The sequence below is a fragment of the Ovis aries genome, chromosome 7 (assembly GCF_016772045.2).
Source record: "Ovis aries strain OAR_USU_Benz2616 breed Rambouillet chromosome 7, ARS-UI_Ramb_v3.0, whole genome shotgun sequence".
NCBI classification, from domain to species: domain Eukaryota; kingdom Metazoa; phylum Chordata; class Mammalia; order Artiodactyla; family Bovidae; genus Ovis; species Ovis aries.
In genome coordinates, this window is record NC_056060.1 from 74,761,755 (window position 1) to 74,788,262 (window position 26,508).

General features: G+C 40.6%; 2 protein-coding genes across 8 annotated transcripts in view; both read left to right on the forward strand.

Moving 5' to 3' along the window:
- The first annotated feature begins 159 nt into the window (after nucleotides 1-159).
- On the forward strand, nucleotides 160-2,644 carry HSPA2 (heat shock protein family A (Hsp70) member 2). The gene has a single exon (XM_004010719.5). The coding sequence runs from the start codon at nucleotides 270-272 to the stop codon at nucleotides 2,178-2,180; it is 1,911 nt and encodes a 636-aa protein (XP_004010768.1). The 5' UTR covers nucleotides 160-269; the 3' UTR covers nucleotides 2,181-2,644.
- Nucleotides 2,645-7,835: 5,191 nt separating this feature from the next.
- The window catches only part of PPP1R36 (protein phosphatase 1 regulatory subunit 36), a 42,604-nt gene continuing 23,931 nt past the window's right edge, over nucleotides 7,836-26,508 (forward strand). For 5 of the 7 annotated variants that reach the window (XM_060418172.1, XM_004011047.6, XM_060418170.1 and 2 more), the window contains exons 1-7: nucleotides 7,836-7,946; nucleotides 8,748-8,812; nucleotides 17,010-17,096; nucleotides 17,939-18,036; nucleotides 18,136-18,202; nucleotides 20,097-20,195; nucleotides 24,952-25,086. In XM_060418172.1, the coding sequence (XP_060274155.1) occupies nucleotides 7,881-7,946; nucleotides 8,748-8,812; nucleotides 17,010-17,096; nucleotides 17,939-18,036; nucleotides 18,136-18,202; nucleotides 20,097-20,195; nucleotides 24,952-25,086 (617 nt within the window). In that variant the 5' untranslated portion in view covers nucleotides 7,836-7,880. Of the gene's footprint in view, nucleotides 7,947-7,988; nucleotides 8,155-8,747; nucleotides 8,813-17,009; nucleotides 17,097-17,938; nucleotides 18,037-18,135; nucleotides 18,203-20,096; nucleotides 20,196-24,951; nucleotides 25,087-26,508 lie in introns of those variants that run through there. The other 2 variants (XM_012181830.4, XM_042252610.2) reach the window with 2 other exon arrangements.

The window sequence follows — 26,508 nt, forward strand, 5'->3', positions numbered from 1 at the left end:
TCCCGCCCCTCATCCATCTAGAAGTCTGTTGGGCCTCAGGCCGGTCACTCCGATCCCGGCAAGCCTGTGGCGGGCGGTCCCGAGAGCGGATTGGCTCTGAGAGTTTCCAAAAGGCGGCGGGGAGGCGACTATAAGAGTGGGGAGCCGAGCGAGGGGAGTGAGACGCTGGTTGCGTTCGCGGAGTCTGGTGTTGGGCGACCGTTAGTTGAGGCCGCAGATTTTCTGCCCCAGGTGTTCTCGTCTAACGTCGCTTGCCTGTCTCAGTCAGGATGTCTGCCCGCGGTCCGGCTATTGGCATCGACCTGGGCACCACCTACTCGTGCGTGGGGGTCTTCCAACATGGCAAAGTGGAGATCATCGCCAACGACCAGGGCAACCGTACCACCCCCAGCTACGTGGCCTTCACTGACACCGAGCGCCTCATCGGCGATGCAGCCAAGAACCAGGTGGCCATGAACCCCACCAACACCATCTTCGACGCCAAGAGGCTGATCGGTCGGAAGTTCGAGGACGCCACAGTGCAGTCAGACATGAAGCACTGGCCGTTCCGGGTGGTGAGCGAGGGAGGGAAGCCCAAAGTGCAGGTGGAGTACAAAGGAGAGATCAAGACCTTCTTCCCCGAGGAGATCTCCTCCATGGTCCTCACTAAAATGAAGGAGATCGCCGAAGCCTACCTGGGGGGCAAGGTGCAGAGCGCGGTCATCACCGTCCCGGCCTATTTCAATGACTCGCAGCGCCAGGCCACCAAGGACGCGGGCACCATTACGGGCCTCAACGTGCTGCGCATCATCAACGAGCCCACGGCGGCGGCCATTGCCTACGGTCTGGACAAGAAGGGCTGCGCGGGAGGCGAGAAGAACGTGCTCATCTTCGACCTGGGCGGCGGCACCTTCGACGTGTCCATCCTGACCATCGAGGACGGCATCTTCGAGGTGAAGTCCACGGCTGGCGACACTCATCTGGGCGGGGAGGACTTCGATAACCGCATGGTGAGCCACCTGGCGGAGGAGTTCAAACGCAAGCACAAGAAGGACATTGCACCCAACAAGCGCGCAGTGCGGCGACTCCGCACCGCCTGCGAGCGCGCCAAGCGCACCCTGAGCTCGTCCACGCAGGCCAGCATCGAGATCGACTCGCTCTACGAGGGCGTGGATTTCTACACGTCCATCACCCGCGCCCGCTTCGAGGAGCTCAACGCCGACCTTTTCCGCGGGACCCTGGAGCCGGTGGAGAAGGCTCTGCGCGATGCCAAGCTGGACAAGGGTCAGATCCAGGAGATCGTGCTGGTGGGCGGCTCCACTCGCATCCCCAAGATCCAGAAGCTGCTACAGGATTTCTTCAATGGCAAGGAGCTGAACAAGAGCATCAACCCCGACGAGGCGGTGGCCTACGGAGCCGCGGTGCAGGCGGCCATTCTCATCGGGGACAAGTCAGAGAACGTACAGGATCTGCTGCTACTCGACGTGACCCCGTTGTCCCTGGGCATCGAGACGGCTGGTGGCGTCATGACCCCGCTCATCAAAAGGAACACCACCATCCCCACCAAGCAGACACAGACCTTCACCACCTACTCAGACAACCAGAGCAGCGTGCTGGTGCAGGTGTACGAGGGCGAACGGGCTATGACCAAGGACAATAACCTGTTGGGGAAGTTCGACCTGACCGGGATCCCCCCAGCGCCCCGCGGGGTCCCCCAGATCGAGGTCACCTTCGACATCGACGCCAATGGCATCCTCAACGTCACCGCCGCCGACAAGAGTACCGGTAAAGAAAACAAAATCACCATTACCAACGACAAGGGTCGTCTGAGCAAGGATGACATTGACCGGATGGTGCAGGAGGCGGAGCGGTACAAGTCGGAAGATGAGGCCAATCGCGACCGAGTAGCCGCCAAAAACGCTGTGGAGTCCTATACCTACAACATCAAGCAGACGGTGGAAGACGAGAAACTGAGGGGCAAGATTAGCGATCAGGACAAAAACAAGATTCTCGACAAGTGTCAGGAGGTGATCAACTGGCTCGACCGGAACCAGATGGCGGAAAAAGATGAGTATGAACACAAGCAGAAAGAGCTCGAAAGAGTGTGCAACCCCATCATCAGCAAACTATACCAAGGCGGCCCTGGCGGCGGTGGCGGTTCTGGAGCATCCGGGGGACCGACCATCGAGGAAGTGGACTAAACCTGCACTCAAGACAGCGTAAAAACCTCTTTTCCTTTCTATTTTCTTTTTTCCTTTTGTTTCTGTTTCTTCTTTGAAATGTCCTTGTGCCAAATACGAGATCTGTTATTGGAAGTGTTTAACCAGTGTATGCATATGAAAGGAAAGGTGCAACAACTTAGTTGAATGATAAAAGATTAGTTCTAAAGTTTGATTTTTTAGAAACATTATTTGAGGTATCTCTTTAATGCATTTTGCTTGTTTGCTGACTTGAATGTTTTTTGGTTATCTTAGTTTGTGCATGGAGATTTGAGAGGGGAAACCTGAAGTTTGGTAACAATAAAATACATAGAAGCTTGAACTGCTTATTTGTATGTACTACTTGAAGAGAAAGGTGAACATTGCAGTAATGTTAAGGAAAGGCATACTTTTTGCAAATGCATAAATACAGATTTAAAAGTAAAAAGCTGAAATTGATCTAAAAATTACTGTCTTGGAGTTTTTTATTTTGTTTTTTTTTTGTTTTTTTTTTTTTTTTTTTTTTTTTTTTTACTGTTTACCCATGTAGGTCTTTAAGTAAGGTATTAGTATAGGGTGAAATTTGTCTAACTCAATCTTATCTAATTCTCAGATGAGTTTCCTGCTTCGAATTACCAGCAACTTAAGGGGAGAAGATCTGGGTAAACTTTACCCTCCTTTTAATACAGAAACCAGAGTTGGCATAAATGTTCAAGTGCAAGCTGTAATCCAGGGTTAAGTACAAAAAGATTCTTTCTGTAAACAAAAGGAGTTGTCTTCTGAAAATAGCCTAACATAATATGAAACAAGTTTGCTTTCTGCTGCATACAGGTGTCTGAAACAAGATCCAACAGACAAAGGTTAAAGCCACTTAATATTGAGTACAAATTGAGTCAAACTTTTAACTTTTTCTAGTAAAACAGTTCAAATTCTGGGCATATGGCAAATTCAAGAAGAATATGTTTTCAGCACTTAAATTACTTGGATGGTAAAGGAAGATAATAGTTTTTTGTTGTTGTTCTGAGTTGACGATCATAGTGCTTTTTCAATACCTGCCTTAAATCACTAGAATATATTTCTTTTTTAAAAAGATAAACTGCAATGTCCTATATTTTGTCAATATGCAACTTGTTCATTTTCCAATATTTCCAATTTGAGATTGTTACAGATAGAAATATAACCCTTTGAAATCCACTATCCTGGGCTTAAGTTTTAAAAATCCACATCCTTGGAAGAAGGGGGTTCATGTTTATATTTTAGTGGATTGACTCATCTGCTTTGTACTGATTTATTCTCTTTAAGGAGAATTTGGAAGAAATTCAGTAAAGCTGATTGGAAAATGCATAGTTAATCTAATGTTTTCACCATACAATTTAATATCTCCTTCCAGGTGATGTAGATTTACTTCATGTTGTTCATAAGATAACAGTGACATATAGAAGCTAATTTTAAACTTAGTAGTGGACTCTTCCATATCAAGCACAGAGAGGAATTTTTGAAATATAAAAACTAGAGAACAAAATAGCCTAAAAATATTGAGCTTTGGTCACAGTCCTCTCACGTAAGAGCTGACTCTTTGTACATAGAATTTTTTTTCTTTTAACAAGTCTCATTTGGGTGGAAGGGGGAGATAAAAAGGCAGTTGTAAAATTGCTTCAAAATAAACATTTTTTTTAAAAGGTAGTTGTTCCTTACACTCTGAAAGGTGAACATAACTTGAGTTTTTCAGTGCTGTTGCCAGAGTGGAAAGTTATCAGCAAAGAAGCATTAAGGATATTTCATTGACTGCAGATAACATCACATAAATATTTGATAAGTTACCTTGGTAATTAGTAGCCTTAGAGTGACGTTTCACCTGAGTTTTTACCAAGGTAATATTCATTCTGTTAACCTTTTGTTAGTTTTTTATTGAGTGTTTATCCCTTGCTCTAACTTCAAAGTATACAAAGTATAATGGGGGTCTTTAAGTGCAGTTTGGTATTAGTTTGACTCATTTTAGACCTCGTTTTAGAAGAGATTACTTTCTAAAGGATCAGAAAAATGCCAAATGGTAATCTCTCTGATCCTATAGCCTGACCTCTGGTAACTTGCTGTAACACTAACATCAATCTATGTAGATACTTCATTTTCTGTTATTTTGAAAAGTAATTTGTAAAACTCTTGAGTGCTTTTGTCTTCTCAAATTTACCTAGATCTAAATATTGCTTAAGATAAAAAGCCACTTAAGTAGCCATTCATGTTTCCAGGGTCAGTTAAAGCTGGTGACTCAATAACTCATGGGAACCCTTTAGCAGGTGTTAGATCAGCCATAGTCAAATGACAATGGAAAAAGTACTTGAGTTCAGGATGGGGCTAAATTACAGTTTAAGGAATAATTAACATCACTTGCCCTTGAAAGTAATACTATGCTAGGGACTAGTGGTCATGACTACAGCTAATGAAATATGTATAGAATGCTTAGGGATTGAAAAAGTACATTTCTCAGAACGGGGACTTAATTTCTTCTTTCTTGAATGTCTGATTAACATAATTGTCCCTGTTTTGAGGGAATGAATCTAGACACCTGTCAAATTGTTTAGAGTATTTCGGTTGTATGAAATTTCAAAACAAGATTACTCTAAATTTATCATATTAATTTATATGTATAATGGAAGTTAATGCACCTGACTTGTGCGTTAGGAGATACTAGTGCTCTTTACATCTTTAAATTTAGCATGCATATTAAAATACATAATATATTCTGTATGTCAAGGAGAACTAAAAATCTTTATTCTGTGTATAATTTTAAACATGAATATAATCTGACTATCTAGATGAAATCAAAAGGTCTCTCATGAACATCAAATACTGGGGCTCATGATAAGGTATTTCAATTGGATGTAGTTTATAAAAGTTGGGAGGCATATTTCTCTTGCTTTTGAATACTGGAACTGAAGTTTTAAAGAATCTCAAATCCATATGATCACAAGACAATTGCTAAAGGAATATATATATATAGAACAACAGTAATATTCAGTTGTTTCTGTATATTTAATGTATGAGACAACTGTTCTGAAGGACTATCCTTAAGCATTAAAATTAGATATAAAATTTAAATCCTTCAAGAAAAATTACAGATCTTTAGAAGAAGAGCTCAGTATTTATTCTTTTTACAAGTATTTACAGCTTTGAAGATGGAGATATTTTAGGATATATGTATTTCTAAAATTTAGTAGTGTGTTACTTAATGTTGAAATGTTTTTCTCTTAAACAAGTGAAAAAGTCAGACTCTTCCTCCATCCCTTTTAGTACAGATTAGGATGTTTGAAGATTGGAGAAATAAGCACCAGAAATGGAGTTGCTAATTCAAATACTAGTATTGCTGTTTCTTATATATTAGTTTTAAAAGTAGAACCATAACATTTTGAAAATCTGTCCACTGATTTTTTTCATAGTATAAATATGCATAATATCCAATTAATATCTTGGGCCTAAAATTTGAGACAGTCAACTTAGTTTTATGTCATATGCTCTTAGTTCTCTTATCTTGAGAACTTAATTAGGCAAAAAAAAAATCTTATAGGACATTTGAAATTATTAAATATTTAGACAGCACCTTTCCCCTACTTCATTGCATCATGACTTTTTTTTTAAAGAGAAAATTATATTTCCATATTAGGTTGTGAGTTTCTAATGTCATTAAAAAAAAAACTAACTGGTGGAAAATCTAATAGATGAGTGGGTCACTTTAAAAATAATGATTTAAAAAAATAAAAAAAAAAGATTTATTTAGAGTCATAAAAACAATTTTTACTCCCTCTTTCGTTAGGGTCTAGTGACACACAAATATAAGATGGTACCTTCAGAGTTATCCAGGGTTTCCTCTAAGTATTAACATGGCCCTTTAGCACAGCTGTGGTAACTTGTCATGTAACTTTTATGTAGGTCATTATTCTGGGTTCTCAATTCCTTTATTTTTACCTTTAGTTTTGCATATTACACAGGCTAAAGTTAAACACGGTAAAGTATAAAAGATCTTTGGTTTTCTATTAGCATTTCTTCACTCATTTAGCTAAACTGAAGAGATTGCCTGGAAGTGTGATAAATGGGTACCACCGAGAGTCTTTGTTCTTCCTTGTTCCTTTTTGGAGCTTCAACTCATTATTTCTTCTTGTTCCCACCCAAAGTTAAATACCCAGGTTGGAGAAAAGCTTTTGATGACTGGGATATTTTGGTGAATTCTTTTCAAATGAGTCATCTTATAATAAGCCAGCCTCTTAAAGGCCATAGGCCTCAGAGCAACATTGCCAGTGTACTGGTGGGTTTCCTTATATCTGAGCCAACTGGAGCAGTTAGCAGCAGTGGACTCCAGAGTGGATCATGAATCTAGGTGTTTACAATTTTATACTACTGTGAACAGTGATTGTGTGTTACCAAGTAGACTAGGATGATGGGGTTAAGGGGAAGCAGTGGAATGTCTATTGCTCTTGTTTGTAAAGTTTACAACTTCCTCAGTGTTTAAAACTCCACCTTCCAATGTAGGGGGTGTCAAATTCAATCCCTGGTAGGGGCACTAAGATCCCACATGTGTGCAGGGTGCAGCCGAAAAAAAAAAACCGACTAATAAATGGGTGTTACCCATCATCCCACCAATGTGGGACTCATAAGTTTATATGAAAATAAAATCAGGTATTTACTGACCATCTATTTAATGCTAATTAAGTTGTGGGGCTAAAACAAAAGCAGAATATGAGGCATTCCCAGTCATATAGTGTCATTTAGCATTGCTTACCATCAGTGTTAGAAGGGGGAAAATACCAAACAATCTGCATATCAACTTAGTTGCAAGAAGAAATTACAAGACACATGGTTTGAAAAGTAAATGCAGGAATGAAGTTGAACGTGGACTTCCCCAGGTTGCTCAGTGGTTAAGAATCCACTTGCTAAAGCAGGAGAGAGGGGGTTCCATCCCCTGGAGAAGGAAATGGCTCCCTACTCCAGTATTCTTGCCTGGGAAATCCCAAGGACAGAGGAGCATAATGGGTTACAGCCCATGGGGGGGTTGCAAAAGAGTTGTACACAAATGAGAGACACCGTTGAATACCCACTGACACAAACCAAGGTTCTTTGCTTTCTGCAACATTAATTCTCAGTACTTTAATTCAGGGTGATTCTTTACATACATTCAGTTCAGTCGCTCAGTCGTGTCCGACTCTGCGACCCCATGAATCGCAGCACTCCTTAAAAATCCTCAAACACCGATCATTTGGGTATCTTCAAACGACTTCCACATCAAAAACCTTGATTTCCACGGTTGCGCCACTCACGCCACGCCACGCCACCCCCGACCCCGTCCCAATCAATTTAGTCCCAGCCTGGATTTTGTTTCTCCAACCTGGATTTAAACTTCATTTCATGCTATCAAACTTGGGAACAAAGGGAGCCTCCCTGTGGAATTGAATCTAGTTTTTCTAATTAAAAACAAAGCCAGTGACGTGGTTGGCTTCTCGGTGGGAAGGCACGAAGAACTGACCCCTAAGCAAAAAACCCTCTGGCAGCTTCGTAGTGAGACGCCAGCGCGCCAAGGCAGCCCAGGGTGTCAGCAGAGGCGGGAGCTAAGTCCATCAGCCGCAGCGGCGTAGGAAGCAGGGTCCCGCCCCCGACCCCGGCCCCGCCCCCAGTCACGGTTTCCAGGCGACGCTCTGAAGCGGCCAGCGAGAGACCATGAGTCCTGTTGCGGAGTTTTACTCGAGGCGGCGGCGGTTGGACTCGCAGTCTGCCCTGTCGGATGTAAGTGCCCCTTCGGCTGACCCCACCCCGCGGCCCCCGCCCACCTCCGGCCCCCGACGGGGCTCGGTGGCTGGGCCGCGGCGCCCTCCACTGCCTCAGCCGCGGCCTTGCCCTCCGCGCTCCCCGGGCGGGGCTCCGCCGTAGCCTGGGGCGAGGCGCACTCGACGAAACCTGAGCAAAGTGGTCTACAATAAACCAGATGATGGAGGTATGTTCAGCAAACGGTCAGAATTGAGTTCCGGCTCCCCACGCTGATATCCAGATGTAGGAAATTTCTACCTCACCACCTCTGATGGGTTGTCTGCAAAATAAGAAACCCTCGGAGGAAGCAGTCCTGCTCGGTCCGACTGGGATCCCCGGAGAGGAAAGGCTCCGAGCTGGTAGCTACGCAGCCTTGGAGAGTGCGAACCTGTAGTACGCTCGCTTACTTTTGAAGGCCTGGATCAGGGTTACAACAGGTGTAGCCCCTCTGAAAGATGGGGGCTGCCTTGGGCACCAGTTTATTGTGGTCTAAGTCCCAATTGGTAAATTGCTATGGTGAGCCTTGAGGTGATGCAGGCTTTTAGCCTTCCGCTGTTCCTTCCCTTCCTTCCTTTCTCCCCTACCCTCCTCCCTTACTGTCTACTTGAAACTACACCCCGAAATAATAACTTAAAATCCTGGCATCAAGTTAAAAAAAAGAAAGTTTAAGGCTCTATAGCGTTAAAGAGCAACTAGTGAGAATTGTTAAAAGTTCATTATGACGTGTTGATTTTAAATTGAACCTTTAATTATTTTTGCTGCAATCATTTCATTTTACAGCAATTGGGATTGCGATTAGGGATGTGGTACTGGAAAGATGAAACCAAAACACTTGAATTCAGAAGGTAAATTTTAACAAAATTTTATTATAGCTTTTATGGAAATTACATGTGTTTGTATAAAAAAAATTCAAGCAATACAGAAGAGTACAAAAAATAAAATGAATGTCTCCTGAAATCTCACCATCTAGAGATAACTATTTTGGCAGCCTTCCAGATATCACTTTCTGATGACATTTATCAGCTGTTTCCTATGTACCAGAAACTGTGCTAATCAGTTTATCAACTCTTTGAAACAGCTGCATGTTAATCCACTTTTACATATGAAGAAACTGATGTCAAAGGGGTAAGAAGTATGAGGAATGCTAACAGCCTTGGTCATATCACACAGCTCAGATGTTTTAAATCTAGGTCTACTTGGTTAACACTGTATTATTAACTACTTTATAAAATTGCTTTTTTGAGTTATAGAAATAGAGTTTTACATTAATGAGATCATGTTATACCTGCTGCAATAGACAGCAAATTTTACAAGGTAAAATTATTAGAATAGAAGAAAGAAAGTGAAAGTCACATCTGACTCTTTGTGACCCAGGCCAGAATACTGGAGTGGGTAGCCTTTCCCTTCTCCAATTATCTTCCCAACCCAAGGATGGAACCCAGGTTTCCCACATTGCAGGTGGATTCTTTACCAGCTGAGCCACAGGCGAAGCCCAAGAATACTGAAGTGGGTAGCCTATGCCTTCTCCAGCAGATCTTCCCTACCCAGGAATCGAACCAGGTTCTGCTGCATTGCATGGGGATTCTTTACCAACTGAGCTGCTAGGGAAGATTAGAACTAGTTTTAATTCTCCACTGGGAAAATATTGACTCCGTTAAAAGTGTTTTGCTAAACTAACAAGACTAGCCACCACCTGCTATGCACCTGTTTTGTCCCAGGCATTTGCATATTTTTCTGATTCTTAAGACAGCCTTGAAAAGTGAGTGTTAATATCTTCTCTCCACTTCATAGATGAAGAAACATGGCTCAGGGAGATTAAGCATTTAAGCCAAAGTCACACAGCCAGAACAGCAGAACTGACATTTCAAACCAAGATTTATCTGATGCCAAAGTCCTTTCTACTTTAAACAGTATCTCCCTCCAATAGACTGTAAGCCCTCAGTGGAAGAAACTGTCTTAATCATCTTCACATCCCTGAAACCATCTCCAGAATTTCATAGAGTAGGCATTCACCAAATGCACTGAACAAGTACATTCTGTACTGAGGACATGGGGGCTGTGGGAGGGAATTTGGAGTGTCATGTACCCAGATAATCTGCTTTGCACAGTAACAGCTTGATCTCAGGAGTGTTCAAGTTCTAGCACATCAATTTAAGACTTTGGAAATTTCTTCCATGGTTTTGGTCTCCCTCCACCTAGGGTAGATGGGCCACCTTTTACACCCACTAGCCAACAGGAGTTCATAGACATCCAGCTACTCTCAGATTCAGGTCAAACGAAGATGACCCCTTTTCCTCTCCTCCACCTTGCAGTTCCTGGCATCTTTCCTGGATGAATGACACTGGGACTCTTACCTTTCAGAGAAGTAGTGGCCTATTCCCAGGCAGAGTTTGTCTGACCTTTGCAGATTATACCCTGAGGAGGATAACTGTATCCGAATATAGCAGTATACCCATTACCTCTATGCATGAAATGACGCAGTAATGGGCAGGGAAAGGATGGTCATTATTTCTTAAGAAAAAGACCATGGAGAATAGTTTGGAGGGAGACCTGGGTTCAAATCCTGGTTCTGCTACTAATTTGGTGGTCATAATTTGTCAAGTTACTTAGCCTTGTTAATTATAAGTTACCTTATTCAGAAAATTAATGCCTTCTGAGGAGTAAATGAGGGCATTGCGTAGTTCATCAGCTTGCATGCCCATTTCTTTCTTATTTATTCCCTCAGAATACCTTGGAGATTTTCCTGGCTATCCAGTGATTAGGACTTCGCCTTCCCATGCAGGAGCATGGGTTCAATCCCTGGTCAGGGAGCTAAGATACCACATGCCTCAGGGCCAAAAATCCAAACATAAAAAGAAGCAATATTGTAACAAATTCAATAAGGACTTTAAAAATGGTCCACATCAAAGAATCTTTTACAAAAAGGAATACCTTTATTCACAGGTGGGTTGGCCCACAAGACATGCATCTCTCTGATAGAGTGCCTGTAGTTCTTTCGTTTCATGTTTCAGGTGCCTTCTTCTTCCAGCTGAGAGAGAATCAGCCCCTGTCTGAGTCTTTGCTAAGGTCATGGACTCCCCTGAGGACGCACAGGAAACTACACCTCCAGAAGCCTTGGACTTATTTTTTAGCATAGCCTAAGAAAAGACTCTAGTAACCCCTGAAGAGCTCTAACTGGTGTGGAAGCCAAGAGGGGTCCAACCCTCTGCATCTTAGTGATGAGTTCTAGGAGAAAATATGACTGTTTTTTCTCATTTGTTTCAGGGCAAAGGAAAATGACATGATTGTCCTAGAAATATCAGGAAAGCACATCAACACAACGTGGTCTAAATAGGTTGCCAGATTGAAGGGGGAACTGTGAAGATTGGAAGAAAGTATAGATCTAGGTCAGACTGTGGTTTGGGGGCCAATCAGAGGTGCAATTTAAGGGACAATTTTCAATTATTACTAGTGCTGCTGCTTAGTGATTCCAAAAGCACTGTGAGCATAGGCTGCTTTCAGAGCTATGGCAGGACACTCACAAGGAGGAATCCATCTCACCATCTGAACCAGAGGATGACTTTAGTCAAGTTAAAAACCACTCAGGCAAGTGTGGGAAGGTGTTACGTGTCCAGAGGTCATAAAAACAAAGATGAAGGTTTAGCAGTAAATGTCAGACTGTTGGCTAAGGGCATGCACTGCCACAAGTTTCAAATGCTGAGACATGGTCAGCCTCTCTGAGCCTTAGTTCTCCGTCAGTAAAATGACATCCATGTACTGAATGATCTTTTTGATGTCCTCTAACCCCAAATTCTATGATCTTATGACTTTATAATTCTAAGTTCACTTGACTTAGTTCACAAACCTGATCTGTAAGATCCCAAATGGGTCCTTTTCCTTACCATAAGGCTCTCTCATCTCCAGTTTAACTCAGGCAAACTAATAGGGGAAGAAATGTTGAATTGTAGGGATGATCTGAAACAAGGTTAGGAGGGAAACAGTTTCATTTGTCATTAACTGAGATTGGGTGTTTCTGTATTCTCTCATCTTCTAGAGAAGAGAATCTGGGAAGGGCTGGTGACTTGAAATTTCTTTAGCCTGGGGGGACAGTTAACAGCCAATGGCTTATAAGTGCCCCAAACACTTTGATGGTCCAAGGGAAAACTGAAAACAGTTTTGTGTTCTTATTTAAGGTGGTTATATTAATATCAATGCTGCACATTAGATATCCAGCAAGCAGAATGGACTTCACAGAGCTGTTAGAAAATGTCTGAATGTTTAGGGGAATTGACCATCTTGTTAAAGACTATCTAAATGGTCTGTCAATAGAATGTATTGACCACATACTGTTTCTTCCTCTATACCTCTATCAACATTTTTTAAGGTATGCAGGTAATATATCAATACATCCTTTTTATTCTTGGAGGAGGAAATGGTAGTCTACTCTAGTATTCTTGCCTGGGAAATCCCATGGACAGAGGAGCCTATAAGGCTACACTCCAAAGGGTCACAAGGAGTCAGACATGGCAGGATGCACATGATGCAAATTCTTGTTATTACAAAAAAAAAAAAACACCTCAAATAATCCAAAAGCATACAGCTGGGGAAGATAGCTCCCTTCATCACCATACCCCCTCTCCGTCCTATCCAATCCCCATCTCTCTCTGGAGATAGCCACTATCACCATTTGGTATCCTTTCACTTCTTTTTTTCTCACCATTCCTTCAGTATTTCAGCACACCCTCCCCCTAAATACCCAATCCATGGAGACCAGTGATAAGAAGAGGACAAGAAAGAATGAAAAGTTCAGGAATCATCTGCTAACCAACTTGGTGCCAATGTTCTGAAAAAAAAGAAAAAAGAAAAAAGTCATTCCCTTGAGGTGACATATTTAAAAGTATATACATGCTTTTAGATTCTAACCTAGTTTTCAATCTGAATATTGCCAGGATGTTGGCAAAAACTCCTGGAAGAAGAAAGTACCAAACTGATTAACTTTATTATTCCCATGGCAGGTATTTCTCTAAAATTATGACTTTGTGGGCAACCAATGCCAGAAAAAATGTAAAGGAAGTTGTTTCAAAACTTATGTTGACAAGGATATGGTAAGAGTGTATGTGCATGCTTAGGGAATGATTAAATTCTGGGGGAAAGTGCTGCTATCTACTATATCTACACTTAAACTTAACAAAGAGACCTGTCACTGTGGGCAGAGATTAAACTTCTAGGTCATGTTATCAATGTGGCATTATTTCAGGCAGAAAAATAAACATCATAATCCACAATGGCGGCCAAACTAATGTATTTGGTAGACACCACAATTCTCTTAGAAAATACACTCTTTATAAGGCAGGAACTGCATCCTACTGGTCTTTAAAAGGCTTTTTTTCTGTTTTCCTATTAAGCATTTGCTAATAATCCTGAGAGTCTGTGCATTGCCTGTAATCAGAGAATGGTTTTATTTATTTATTTATTTATTTTTTTATTGAAGGATAATTGCTTTACAGAATTTTGTTTTCTGTGAAACCTCAACATGAATCAGCCATAGGTATACATATATCCCCTCCCTTTTGAACCTTCCTCCCATCTCCCACCCCATCCCACCCCTCTTGGTTGATACAGAGCCCCTGTCTGAGTTTCCTGAGCCATACAGCAAATTCCCATTGGCTATCTATTTTACATATGGTAATGTAAGTTTCCATGTTACTCTTTCCATACATCTCACCGTCTCCTCCCCTCTCCCCATGTCCATAAGTCTATTTTCTCTGTGTCTTGTTTCTCCACTACTGCCCTATAAATAAATTCTTCAGTACCATTTTTCTAGATTCTGTGTATGTATGTTAGAATACAATATTTGTCTTTCTCTTTCTGACTCATTTCACTCTGTATAATAGGTTCTAGGTTCATCCACCTCATCAGAACTGACTCAAATGTGTTCTTTTTTATGGCTGAGTAGTAATCCATTGTGTATATATACCACAACTTCTTTATCCATTCATCTGTTGATGGACATCTAGGTTGCTTCCATGTTCTAACAATTGTAAATAGTGCTGCAACGAACAATGGGATACATGTATCTTTTTTTTTTTAATAAATTTATTTTTTTTTTAATTTTAAAATCTTTAATTCTTACATGCATTCCCAAACATGAACCCCCCTCCCACCTCCCTCCCCATAACATCTCTCTGGGTCATCCCCATGCACCAGCCCCAAGCATGCTGTATCCTGCGTCAGACATAGACTGGCGATTCGATTCTTACATGAGCGTATACTACATGTATCTTTTTCAATTTTGGTTTCCTCAGGGTATATGCCTAGGAGTGGGATTGCTGGGTCATATGGTGGTTTTATTCCTAGTTTTTTAAGGAGTCTCCATACTGTCTTCCATAGTAGCTGTATCAATTTACATTCCCACCAACAGTGCAAGAGCATTCCTTTTTCTCCGCACCCTATTCAGCGTTTATTGTTTGTAGACTTTTTGATGATGGCCATTCTGACCAGTGTGAGGTGATATCTCATTGTGGTTTTGATTTGCATTTCTCTGATTTTCAGCAATGTTGAGCATCTTTTCATGTCTTTGTTAGCCATCTGTATGTCTTCTTTGGAGAAATGTCTGTTCAGGTCTTTTCCCCACTTTTTGATTAGGTTGTATGTTTTTCTGGCATTGAGTTGTATGAGCTGCTTGTATATTTTGGAAATTAATCCTTTGCTGAGCACTGAAGAATTGATGCTTTTGAACTGCGGTGTTAGAGAAGACTCTTGAGAGTCCCTTGGACTGCAAGGAGATCCAAGCAGTGCATTCTAGAGGAGATCAGCCCTGGGTGTTCTTTGGAAGGAATGATGCTGAAGCTGAAACTCCAGTACTTTGGCCACCTCGTGCAAAGAGTTGACTCATTGGAAAAGACTCTGATGCTGGGAGGGATAGAGGGCAGGAGGAGAAGGGGATGACCGAGGATGAGTTGACTGGATGGCATCACCGACTCGATGGAGGTGAGTTTGAGTGAACTCCGGGAGATGGTGATGGACAGGGAGGCCTGGCATGCTGCAATTCATGGGGTCACAAGGAGTCGGACACAACTGAGTGACTGAACTGAACTGAATCCTTTGTCAGTTGTTTCATTTGCTATTATTTTCTCCCATTCTGAGGGTTGTCTTTTCACCTTGCTTATAGTTCCCTTTGCTGTGCAAAAGCTTATAAGTTTAATCAGGCCCCACTTATTTACTTTTGCTTTTATTTCCATTATTCTAGGAGATGGATCATAGAGGATCTTGCTTTGATTTATGTCATTGAGTGTTCTGCCTATGTTTTCCTCTAAGAGTATTATAGTTTCTGGTCTTACATTTAGGTCTTTAATCCATTTTGAGTTTATCTTTGTGTATGATGTTAGGAAGTGTTCTAATTTCATTCTTTTACATGTAGCTGTCCAGTTTTGCCAGCACCATTTATCAAAGAGGCTGTCTTTACCCCATTGTATATTCTTGCCTCCTTTGTCAAAAATAAGGTACCCATAGGTACATAGGTTTATTTCTGGGCTTTCTATCTTGTTCCTTTGGTCTATATTTCTGTTTGTGTGCCAGTACCATACTGTCTGGATGACTGTAGCTTTGTGGTATAACCTGAAGTCAGGGAAGTTGATTCTTCCAGCTCCATTCTTCTTTCTCAAGACTGCTTTGGCTATTGGGGGTCTTTTGTGTTTCCATATGAATTGTGAAATTTTTTTTGTTCTAGTTCTGTGAAAAATGCCATTGTAATTTGATAAGGATCACATTGAATCTGTAGATTGCATTTGGTAGTATAGTCATTTTCACAATATTGAGTCTTCCTAGCCAGGAACGTGGAATATCTCACCATCTGTTTATGTCATCTTTGATTTCTTTCATCTGTGTCTTATAATTTTCTGTGTACAATTCTTTTGTCTCCTTAGGTAAGTTTATTCCTAGATATTTAATTCTATTACAATGGTGAATGGGGTTGATTACTTAATTTCTCTTTCTGATTTTTCATTGTTAGTATATAGAAATGCAAATGATTTCTGTGTATTGATTTTGTATCCTGCAACTTTGCTAAAATCACTGATTAGCTCAAGTAATTTTCTGATACTATCTTTAGGGTTTTCTATGTACAGTATCATGCCATCTGCAAACAGTGAGAGCTTTACTTCTTATTTTCCGATCTGGATTCCTTTTATTTCTTTTTCTTCTCTGATTGCTGTAGCTAGGACTTCCAGAACTATGTTGAATAATAGTAGTGAAAGTGGACACTCTTGTCAGACAACACTTATTTTTGATATTACAGCAGTGCCTGACACAGAGTATGGCCTCAGTATATATTTATTGTTGCTTAATTGTGGCCATTGTTTGTTAGGCCCATTACTGCTCAATAATGCTTGTTCACAAACTAAAGAGCCTAAGAAACCCTGAGTTAAGTAAAGGGTCCTGAAACCTTCTTAGAGATAATCAAGCTTTTAGAAGAGTCCACAGTGATGACAACTGAGTCCTGCTTGGGAGGCAGGACTGCCTGGTGGGTAAGCACATGGCTCTGTAGCTAGAGAACTGGCCCTGGTTCTGGCTCTGACACTTGCTAAGTGATCTTGATCAGTTTACTTATTCTCTTTCTAAACTTCAGTCTTTCTCATAATGGAAAAATTGTGACAGTAGCAATATTTTCCTTATAGAGTTGCTATGAGGATTGAATAAGACCATACTTCAAAGCACTTTGCATGTAACAAGTACTCAGTAAATCAAAAAAAATCCTTCCAAATCGATCACAAGCCTTCTATTTCTTATGAAGTTACAGCTGGATTTTCAGATGAAATGATTTGTTTATGGTGGTATTCTGGGGGCTGGTGATACGTAAATGCTGAATACAAAGTCCGATCTTTTCATCTTTTCCTAGGTGGTTGTTCTGCATGTGAATACATGGATTAAGAGTGGATGTGCCTCGATTCTCTCCAGGACACTCACAATACGTATCAGTCCTAAGGTTCCATGAGCTGTGGCAATGCTCTGATTAGCTTCTCCCAAGAAAAGATTAAGTTCCTAATTTTCTCATTTCTATTACAGTTTTACACCTGCAGTAGAATCCAAGGAAAGAGGAAAGAAAGGCAAAGCAGTTCACTTTGTTGAAATTGATGGTCCAGCTTCAGACAGGTAGCTTAACTACCACCATGGCAGTGTTGCTAATAGCGCCTCTTAGCAGAATGGCTTAAGCCTCTACAAACTCTTAAGAAAATATCACTCTCATCATCTTAAGTTGAAATGCAAATATGCATCAAGGAAAGAACATGCACTATTTCACAATTATGATAGGAGCTAGTCATCCCAATAGAGTATCCTTGTGATAATTTGGCTACAAATGAATTTTCAGCTTCTTATACTTGTAAAAAGAATTGAAAATGGTAGATATGCCAAAAACAGATGAGCTAAATGTTCTATTTTGGGTGAAATTGGTATTTTCATTTTATGTCAGGCAGTATGCATTCCTCCTATCCCTAGCACAGTATATACAATGTTTAATAAAATATATTCCAAAATGATCCTATATTAAATGAAACCCACGCATAACACTCAGGGTCTTCTTACTTTATAGTAAATACTTTCTGTGCCTCAGGATAGATTAAATACAACTAAAACCTTTCAAAGTACTACTAAAGGGCTTTCCTGGGGATTCAGTGGTAAAGACCCCACCTGCTGTGCAGATCCCATATGCTGTGGAGCAACTAGGCCCGTGTGCCACAGCTGTTGAGGCTGCGTCCTAGAGCCTGGGAGCCATATCTGCTGAGCCCATGAGCTGCAACTGCTGAAGCCCGCATGCCCTAGCCTATGGTCCCCAACGAAAGAAGCCATGGCAATGAGAAGCCTGCTCACGGCAACTAGAGAGTAGCCCTTGCTCTGTGCAACCAGAAAACCCCTTGCAGCAACAAGGACCCAGCATAGCCAAAAATTAAAAAAAATTTTAAAGCACTGCTAGAGACTGTCATATCCCCTAACAGGTTGACAGATAAAAGGTTTGCTCTAAGAGACGATAAGTCACCCAGAGGCTTAGAGAAACGGAGTCAGCAGGGCAACGTTACACTGCATGATGCTAAATGTGAGTAACTGTGTCATCATCCTTACATATGTTCCCTGGTGTCAGCCTCTAAGGCAGCAGTTTGTCCCTCTTTCAACTGTCCATCTTCTCTCCCTTCAGTTGTGGCTTTGCTTTTGCTACAAGATACCGAGATGCCGCGTATCTGTTCCTTTACAACGTTTATGAGGTATGTAATGCTTGTGAGACGTTTTAGATCCTTTATCTTTTATTTTGAAGTCATTCCATCTGATAAATGATGAAAAATCTGAGTTTAGCAGAAAGAGCTGGCTCTGTGCTAGCCATCCTCTCAGGATTCTGTTTCAAAGACTGAGACCAAAGGGAGAAAAAGTCAGGTCACAGGGGCCCAAAATAAAGTCAAGGAGTATGGAGAGCATATTGTCAGAGTTCCAGCGAGTATGCACTGTGTGTATGTTAGTTAAAGGGCATGCTCACTTATGGAAGATCAGTGTTCTCCACTAGTTATGTCTGGCAGCCCCAAGTACTCGGTGTGTGACTCTGGCACAGCTTCTTGTCCTTCCTAAGCATCAGTTTCCTCAGATACAAGTTTGGAAGTCCTGCTGTTGCAGGTGGCTGTTCGTGGAAGGTGCTCCAGGTGACAGCTGCACTTGCGACCGCAGGTGGAAAATGGGTATCCTGAACTGTGGGAGCGCCCTCAGATTCCCTCAGCATTCAGTGAAGACCATTTATGGGAAACATCTGAGAGTCTCTGCCTGATGCTTTATTCTATAGCAGGAGCACACTCAGCCAGACTACAGGGCAAGCTCGGGGCACTAGGGAGTCAGAGTCCCAGAAGCAGCCTCCAGTCAGTGACGTGCTGGAGGGAGAGTTGGCAGATAAATAGCCCACCTTCCACCTGTCAGGATAACTCTTGAGTTTTCTACACTGTCTCCCAGAGTCCCCCATGGGACCGAACTACACAGTGATAATGAACTTGTTAGTACCCCTTTTCTATCTCACTTCTCTGCTCTTACTGGTGTTTACTCTGATCACTTCCAAGTAAACTACACTCTCACATCTGTCTCATGGCACGTTTCTGAAAGAACCCAGCCTAGGACAGGTAATTATTAATATCATGGGAAAAAAAGTCTGCACTGTTCATCTTCATCTTGCTCTCAAGGTATGCTTAAGGAAAGCATACCACAGTAAACATTTCCATCTGGGGCTAGAAAGGAAGCAGCAAAAATTTTGTAAGAATATTTGGAAAGAAAACAAAGGCTTTTAGTTTTAAAACAAATGACGTAGGACTGTAAATCAATGCAATCTTTTTAGAGAGCAAAACTTATGAAACTTTACAGATTTCTGTGTCCTAGCATTTTCACTTCTAGGAAGTTACTCAAAAATGTGGCTATGAGAATGATTACTGCAGCAATGTCTATATTTTTTAAAAAACCTAAATATCTATCAGTACAGGATTAGTTAAATTATGAGCTACAGAATACTTTATCTAGCTGTTTAAGAAAATGAGAAAAATCTATACATGGTATCATGGAAAGAGGTCCACCCTACACAGATAAGGGACAGAGCAAGTTGCAAAGACTTGTGTATACAGCATTGCCCCATTTGTTACCAAAAAAATTAAGGCATATATTCATGCATATGTGTGTGTTGGTAGGGGAGGACCTTATATGTGATTGTCTGTGCTCTAGAAAGGTTAGGATGGATTCATGCCAAACTCTTAACAGTGGGTACCATTAAGGAGTAGGATGGTGACAAAAGAGCGAGGGGAGAGTCTTTTTACCTCGTACATTTGTGTACATCTTTTAAACAACAAAGTTACCTGTAGTTTAAAAACTTTTTTAAAATGAAAACTAACTGGTAAGCAAAATTGTAATTCAATTGTGACCTCCTAAAAAGTTTTGTTTACAAAAGTCAGATTTCTTATATTTTCAACAGTTACAGTATGTAGAATTTTAAATATAAACTAGTTGTGTGATGGGTATGCTGACATGTGTTTCTACTTAGTCTTGTGTTGTGTGCCCATGTATTTTTTTATGACTAGCTTCATGATTGAAATATGTTGTCATTATTTTAATGACATTATTTTCATTTTAATCTCATAGGAATAAGAATCTTGACAATTTCCTTATGGCATTGTTGTACTACTTATATTATTACTTGGAAAAAATCTCACAAGAAAAGAAACCCAAAAGCTATATGGTGTAAGTAGAATTTTATAGTGCATTTTTAAAAAATTGATTTATGTATTTCTGGCCAAGCCTCGGGGCTTCCAGGATGTTAGTTCCCCACCAGGGATTGAACCCACGGCCCTGGCAGTGAAAGCACCAGTCCTAACCACTGGACCACAAGGAAATTCCCCATAGTGCACTTTAAAGCTTTATCACTGCCAGTATTAGAACTAACTTTTGTGTAGGCTAAAGAGACGATGGAAATTGAGAAATCTTGGATTATTAAGATAAAATGTTTATTTAATGTTTCTCTTATAAGATAAAAGAATAAAATGTTTATTATTATTAAACATTTTACAGGGAGGAGTTCTCCAGTTTTAACGCTCACTGAATAATTCAGACAGGTATTCTGTTAATGAAATATTCCAAATAATATAGACCAGCAATGCCCAATAGAAGAGTATGCTCAACTTTTGAGAGCTATGTATGTAATTTAAACTTTTCTGATAGCTATATTTTTAAATTGCAAAAAGATACAGGTGAAATTAATTTTAGCAAGGTATTTTATTTAATCCAATGACTCAAAAATATAATCATTCCAACTTGTAGTCAATGTTAGGAAGTTATTAATAAAATACTTTTATTTAGCAAGTTTTTGAAATAAGGTCTGTTTTATAATATTCAGAGGAATTGAGGAATAGCTGAGCACTAGCTGCTCAAAGTGCTCAGCAGCTACATGTGGCTCTCAGCCATATTGAACAATGTGGATATAGATATTATTTCTGTTTTTCATGCTTATACAAAGTTCTTGCTAAAGGGTTTGTAAGCATCTAATTAAAAAAAACTAAGAATTAAAAAAAATTAATAGGTATGACCCAAATGATATTCCACATCACAGAAGAAAACAAGATTTTGTAGGCTACATATGAAGAATTTAATCACTTTAGGTGGAGGTGGCTCAGAGCTATACAGGGCAAGAATCTGAGAACTCAGCGTCCCAAGCGGAACAATGCCTCTCAGGCATGGTGACCTTTGCAAGCCATGAAACTTTCCCAGTGCCCTCCCCAGTACGCATGGAACCAACCCAATGATTTAGCTCTTAGGAATGCTGGATAAGAGTCACCAGTTTGTTGCTGTGGAATGTTTTCAAAATGCAAAATCCTTGCACATAAACAAGCAGCCTGAGAAACATTTTGTGGACAGATGAATGTATTGGGATAGCAGTTTTCTAAGGAACCAAATAAATAATTCAAACATTGCTACTCCAGTAAAGCCATTATAATATGCAACATCCGCCAGAGCAGCCAGAGATCATGAAGTGTTTCTATGGTAGCAGAGGGGCTCAAGCCAGCTGTGGGCTCAGAAACTTTGAGAAGTCTTACTGTTTCCAAAGACAAAATTTATTAGACTTTGGTAGCATATTAGCTTTTATTTTGTATGGTGTTTTCAAATTCTGCAGGTTATTGCTACTCAAGCCAGAGACATTGTTTCAGTTCTTAATCTGTAAGAATAGATAACAGAGAAGAAAGGTTTCTTAGTTATTTTTTGAAATGTACTAAAATTATAGAACCCACTAATATTTGGTTGGGGGTTCCCTGTGGCTCAGCTAATAAAGAATCTGTGTGCAGTGCAGGAGACCTGGGTTCAATCCCTGGGTTGGGAAGTTACCCTGGAGAAGGGAATGGCTGCCCACTCCAGGATTGTTGCCTGAAGAATTCCATAGACAAAAGAGTCTGAGGGCACTACAGTCCATGGGGTTGCAAAGAATCAGACACAACTGAGCGACTAACACTCACTTTTTTTTCAGTGATATTTGTATATTTTCATAGAAGGAATCAGTTACAGAATGACTGAAAAGTTCAAGCCTTAAAAGTAATGGTTCTGTGGTGTGATTCTAAAAAAGCATAACTTCATTTTCAAGTCTCCATTAGTTGATTGGTTTATTTATTATAATTAAAGCAAATTAAATTGAGATATCTGGGCATAACTTAAAAATTAATTTCAGTCAAAATAATGAGGTCTAACATAGAGATAATAGTAGCACTCACTTTCAGTTATTGTCCAGATTAGATAAGATAATGCATTTTATTCTAACCTAGTGGTTGGCACTTGGAAGGAAAGCCTATAACCTGTGAGAGGAGAGCAGGAAGAGATAGAGAAAGATATCAAAGATACACTTTGATGATCTTAGATGACTAAAAGACCTCATTCCCGCAGAAGTCGTCTTATCCCCATTTTACAGATGATGAAGCTAAGGCTCAGAGAGTTTAAATAGCTGGCTGGACGTTACCTGCCAAGTTAGTGGTGGAGCTGAGACTAGAATGCACATCTCTTTAACTCCACAGTCTATGTCTGTGTGGTATGCTCTCAGCCCTTACTAGTCAGATTGGCTTTCTGTTGCTAAGGTTATCCATTTGTAATTAGGACTTGTAGCTTCCAAACAAAGGTTCAATTATGTATGCAGTTTTAAACATCATACATATTTTCAAGTTGTTACAAGCTTCATAATTATAATTTTTAATGGTGGCATAATGTTCCTTCAAGCCACTATATGTTAGTGACTTATAAATCTGCCTGTTAAGAAGCAATGTAATATAGTGATAACAGCACAGACTTTGGTGCCTGGCTTAAATCCCACAGGAACTCATATGTTAGATCCTTGTCAAGATCTTAAACAGTAACTGGCTGTGTTACTATAGCCTGTATTACTATTCCTATTATCCCTCTATTTTATATATTTTTGGAGTCTCCAGGTTTTCTGATAGACATAAATAATTGCATTGATATCTTCATGTATTACATTTCTCCCCTAACTTTGGATGATTTTTTAAAAAATTTACAGGAGAGATTGTTGGATCAAAACTTATGACCAATTGTGTGGCACTTGAAATTATTACCAAAATTTTTTCCAGAGGATTATACCTGGGTTTGTTTTAAATGCCAGGCTCTACCCAGACTTAATGGAACCAAAATCTGAAAGAGTTGGCATTGGGAATTTGGACTTCTAGCAATTACCCCAGGTGAAGTTTTTTACACTTATTAAGACTTAAGAACCATTTGCCCAAACATTTCAAACCATTTCTTCGTTGTTGTTTGGTTTGCTTTGTTTTCAGCAGCAGCAGGAGAGATTAGCTATTGGCAGATCTGGAAAAGTAGAGGTGAAGGCTGCAGGTGGTGCTTCTGAAGGAAACAGGGAGGCCGGAAAGAGTGATGGTCATTGGGGTGCTCGTGGGAGAGTATGTGTTGGGTTATATGATATTTGGGCATTTAAAGTTGGAACCCACTTTTATCTGTTGCAGAAGCTCATGTTATTCTGATGACTCACAGGCCTTCTCACCACGTGTGATAAAGTTTTGTGCTTGGAGACGTCTATATTATCCCTAAACCCACTCCCTTCCCCCCACAGCTTATCCTCCTGTGGTTAGTCTAGTGGTTAACAACAGAAGGGGCAGTATGCCGTTCCTGTTGTTTCAAGTGCGTTTCATCTGGTTTAAATCTTTCTGAAAACAAAAGGGCAAGAACAAGAGAGTGCCACTTTCAATAGCAATCATTGGAATATATTGTTGGCAATGTTGTTTCCTGCTATATTGTACTGCGAAGCTTCTAAAATTAGGCTTCAGACATGCCATAACCTAAAAACAGATTGTCTTTTAGAAAGTATATTTGCAGTTCAATTGGATGGGGCTGTGTTTTACAGGGAAGCAGGGAGGTGATTGTAATTGATGCCAAAGTTCCCAGAGTAGTTCCTCACTAGTGCCTTTTTAGCAAACAAAGAACTGACGGTGGGTAAACGTTGAGTAGTTCAAACATTGAGCCCCCAAACATAGTAGTAACATCAGAAAACCCTCAAGAAGCTAAGGTGGGAAAAAGTCTCCATGGCTGTTATAGCAAAACAGCAGCAAAGTGGGCTGCTCACTGCCTCAGAAACTAGGATAGGGAATTTGTTGGTTGAGCTGTTCTCAGTTAGGACTGTCTGTGTATAAAATTAAGGGTACATCAGTTTAGTTCAGTCACACTGTCGTTTCTGACCCTTTGCGACCCCATGGACTGCAGCACGCCAGGCCTCCCTGTCCGTCACCAACTCTCGGAGTTTACTCAAACTCCTATCCATTGAGTCCATGATGCCATCCAACCATCTCATCCTCTGTCGGCCCCTTTTCCTCCTGCCCTCAATCTTTCCCAGCATCAGGATCTTTTCAAATGAGTCAGCTCTTCATATCAGGTGGCCTGAGTATTGGAGTTCAGTCCTTCCAATGAACACTCAGGAGTACATAGCACAATATATAAAGAATCTTTAAAAAATTAATACTCAGGACTTCCCTGGTGGTACACTGGATAGGAATCCGCCTGTCAATGCAGAGGACACAGGTTTGATCCCTCATCTGGGAAGATCGCTCAGGCTGCAGAGCAACTAAGCCCATGAGCCACAACTACTGAGCCCACGCTGTGGAGCCTGTGCCCTGCAACAAGAGAAGCCACTGCAATGAGAAGCCCTCACACTGCAACGGAAGAGTAACCCTCTGCAACTAGGGAAAGCCCGTGTTCAGCACCAAAAACTCAGTGCAACCAAAACCAAATAAATTAATAATATTCAGCATAAATTGAGATGCTGATTACAATGATAAATGTCAAAGGACTTGGAGGACCTTCTCTGCCGCAGCTCAAAAAAAAAAAATGAGAAGTGAGATGTGTTACTCACTTCTGTTTCAAAATAGTTTATACTTCTAACTTTTCACTAGTTGATAAAGACATTTACCAAATTAATCCAAATTATTGTTTTTCTTTTCAGGGGCCTTGTAGAGAAAAAAGAAATGGAAGTGATTATCAGTAAGTTAGAAGCAGCACAGAAATACTTGGCACAGAAGTACTGTGTCCTCGTCCTGGGCTTGGGAATGCCCGATAAGCATCACATGAGCTGCGGAAAGTAAGCACTCATTTAGATCTTCACTTGTGTGTATATCCACATCCTTACAACCCTTAACTTTGACTTTTGGTACCCTTGAGAAAGATTTATTCTTTGTTGTACAGAATAAATGGGCTCAACTGAGACTGTCCCAAACTCATGTGATGTAGTATTGAAGAGAGCCAAGTGAGTCTAGGAAGAATCTCAGCTGATTTTTTTTTCTTTCTTTCAATTAAAGTTGATTTACAATGCTGTGTTTGTTTCAGGTGTGACAGATATTTTAACAGCCTGCTACCACTTGGGTTTAAATTTCTTTCAGATTGAATAGGATTGAAACATACGTTACCATACGTAAAATAGATAGCTAGTAGGAAGTTGCAGTATACACAGGGAGCTCAACCTGGCGCTCTGATAGAGGGGCGGGATGAGCAGGGACAAGTGTTCAAGAGAGAGGGGACATATGTATACTTACTGCTGATTCACAATGTTGTATGGCAGAAACCCAACACAATATTTTCAAGCAATTATCTTCCAAATAAAAATTAAAGTAAGAACTGTTTAAAAAAAAATTCTCTCAAATTATATCAGCTCGATGAAATCTTGCTTTCCTGTTGCCAGACAAAGGCTGCTTGGCTGTGTTGGGTGAGAAGCCGAATGATGGGCCAGTGTTGAAGGGGTACTGGGTGTGTCCTCTGCCCTTGTGCTGCTTGCCTTTCAGAAACAGTTGTGGGTATGAGTAAGCTAGGAGTAGTAAAATGACCCCATTTGTGGAAGGATATTTTTTACTTTAGGACGACAGTTTATAATAACTAATATAATTAAAAATTTAAACTGTCGTATCACAGGAAAGTTTGGGATCACAGGAGAGAAAATTCCAATCCTTAACCCAAAATCTCCCTCTCTGATTTCACAACGTTACCAACATTCACAACATCACAACGGTACTAATTTCACAGCAGGCTCAAGACCCATCTCTGGTCATGGCCAGACTTTAAAATTTTTTTTAAACTTTATTGACAAAGAACCTGATACATAATTTCTCTCTCTGCACATTCCCCCACATTTTTCAAAATACCAATATTTGTATTGTATATACTTTTTTGTGTTCCACATTTTTTTTTCTGTGAACCTTATTCTAGTATTCTGCTTATATAATCTCACCTGCTACTTTGAATAGCAACTGTGGTTATTCTGTTATATAATGTACCAGTTTGCTTAACCTTTCCTCCTGTGTACACTTGTGTAGTTTCAGTTTTTATGCTTACTGTGTTTACATTGAATATCTTTATATAAGTAACTTTGTTCATTTGCGCTGTTTTGTTGTTGTGGTTATCAGTCACTGAGTCATGTCTGACTCTTTGCCACCTCATGGATTGTAGCAGTCCAGGTTTCTCTGTCCTCCACTATCTCCCAGAGTTTGCTCAAATTCATGTCCATTGAGTC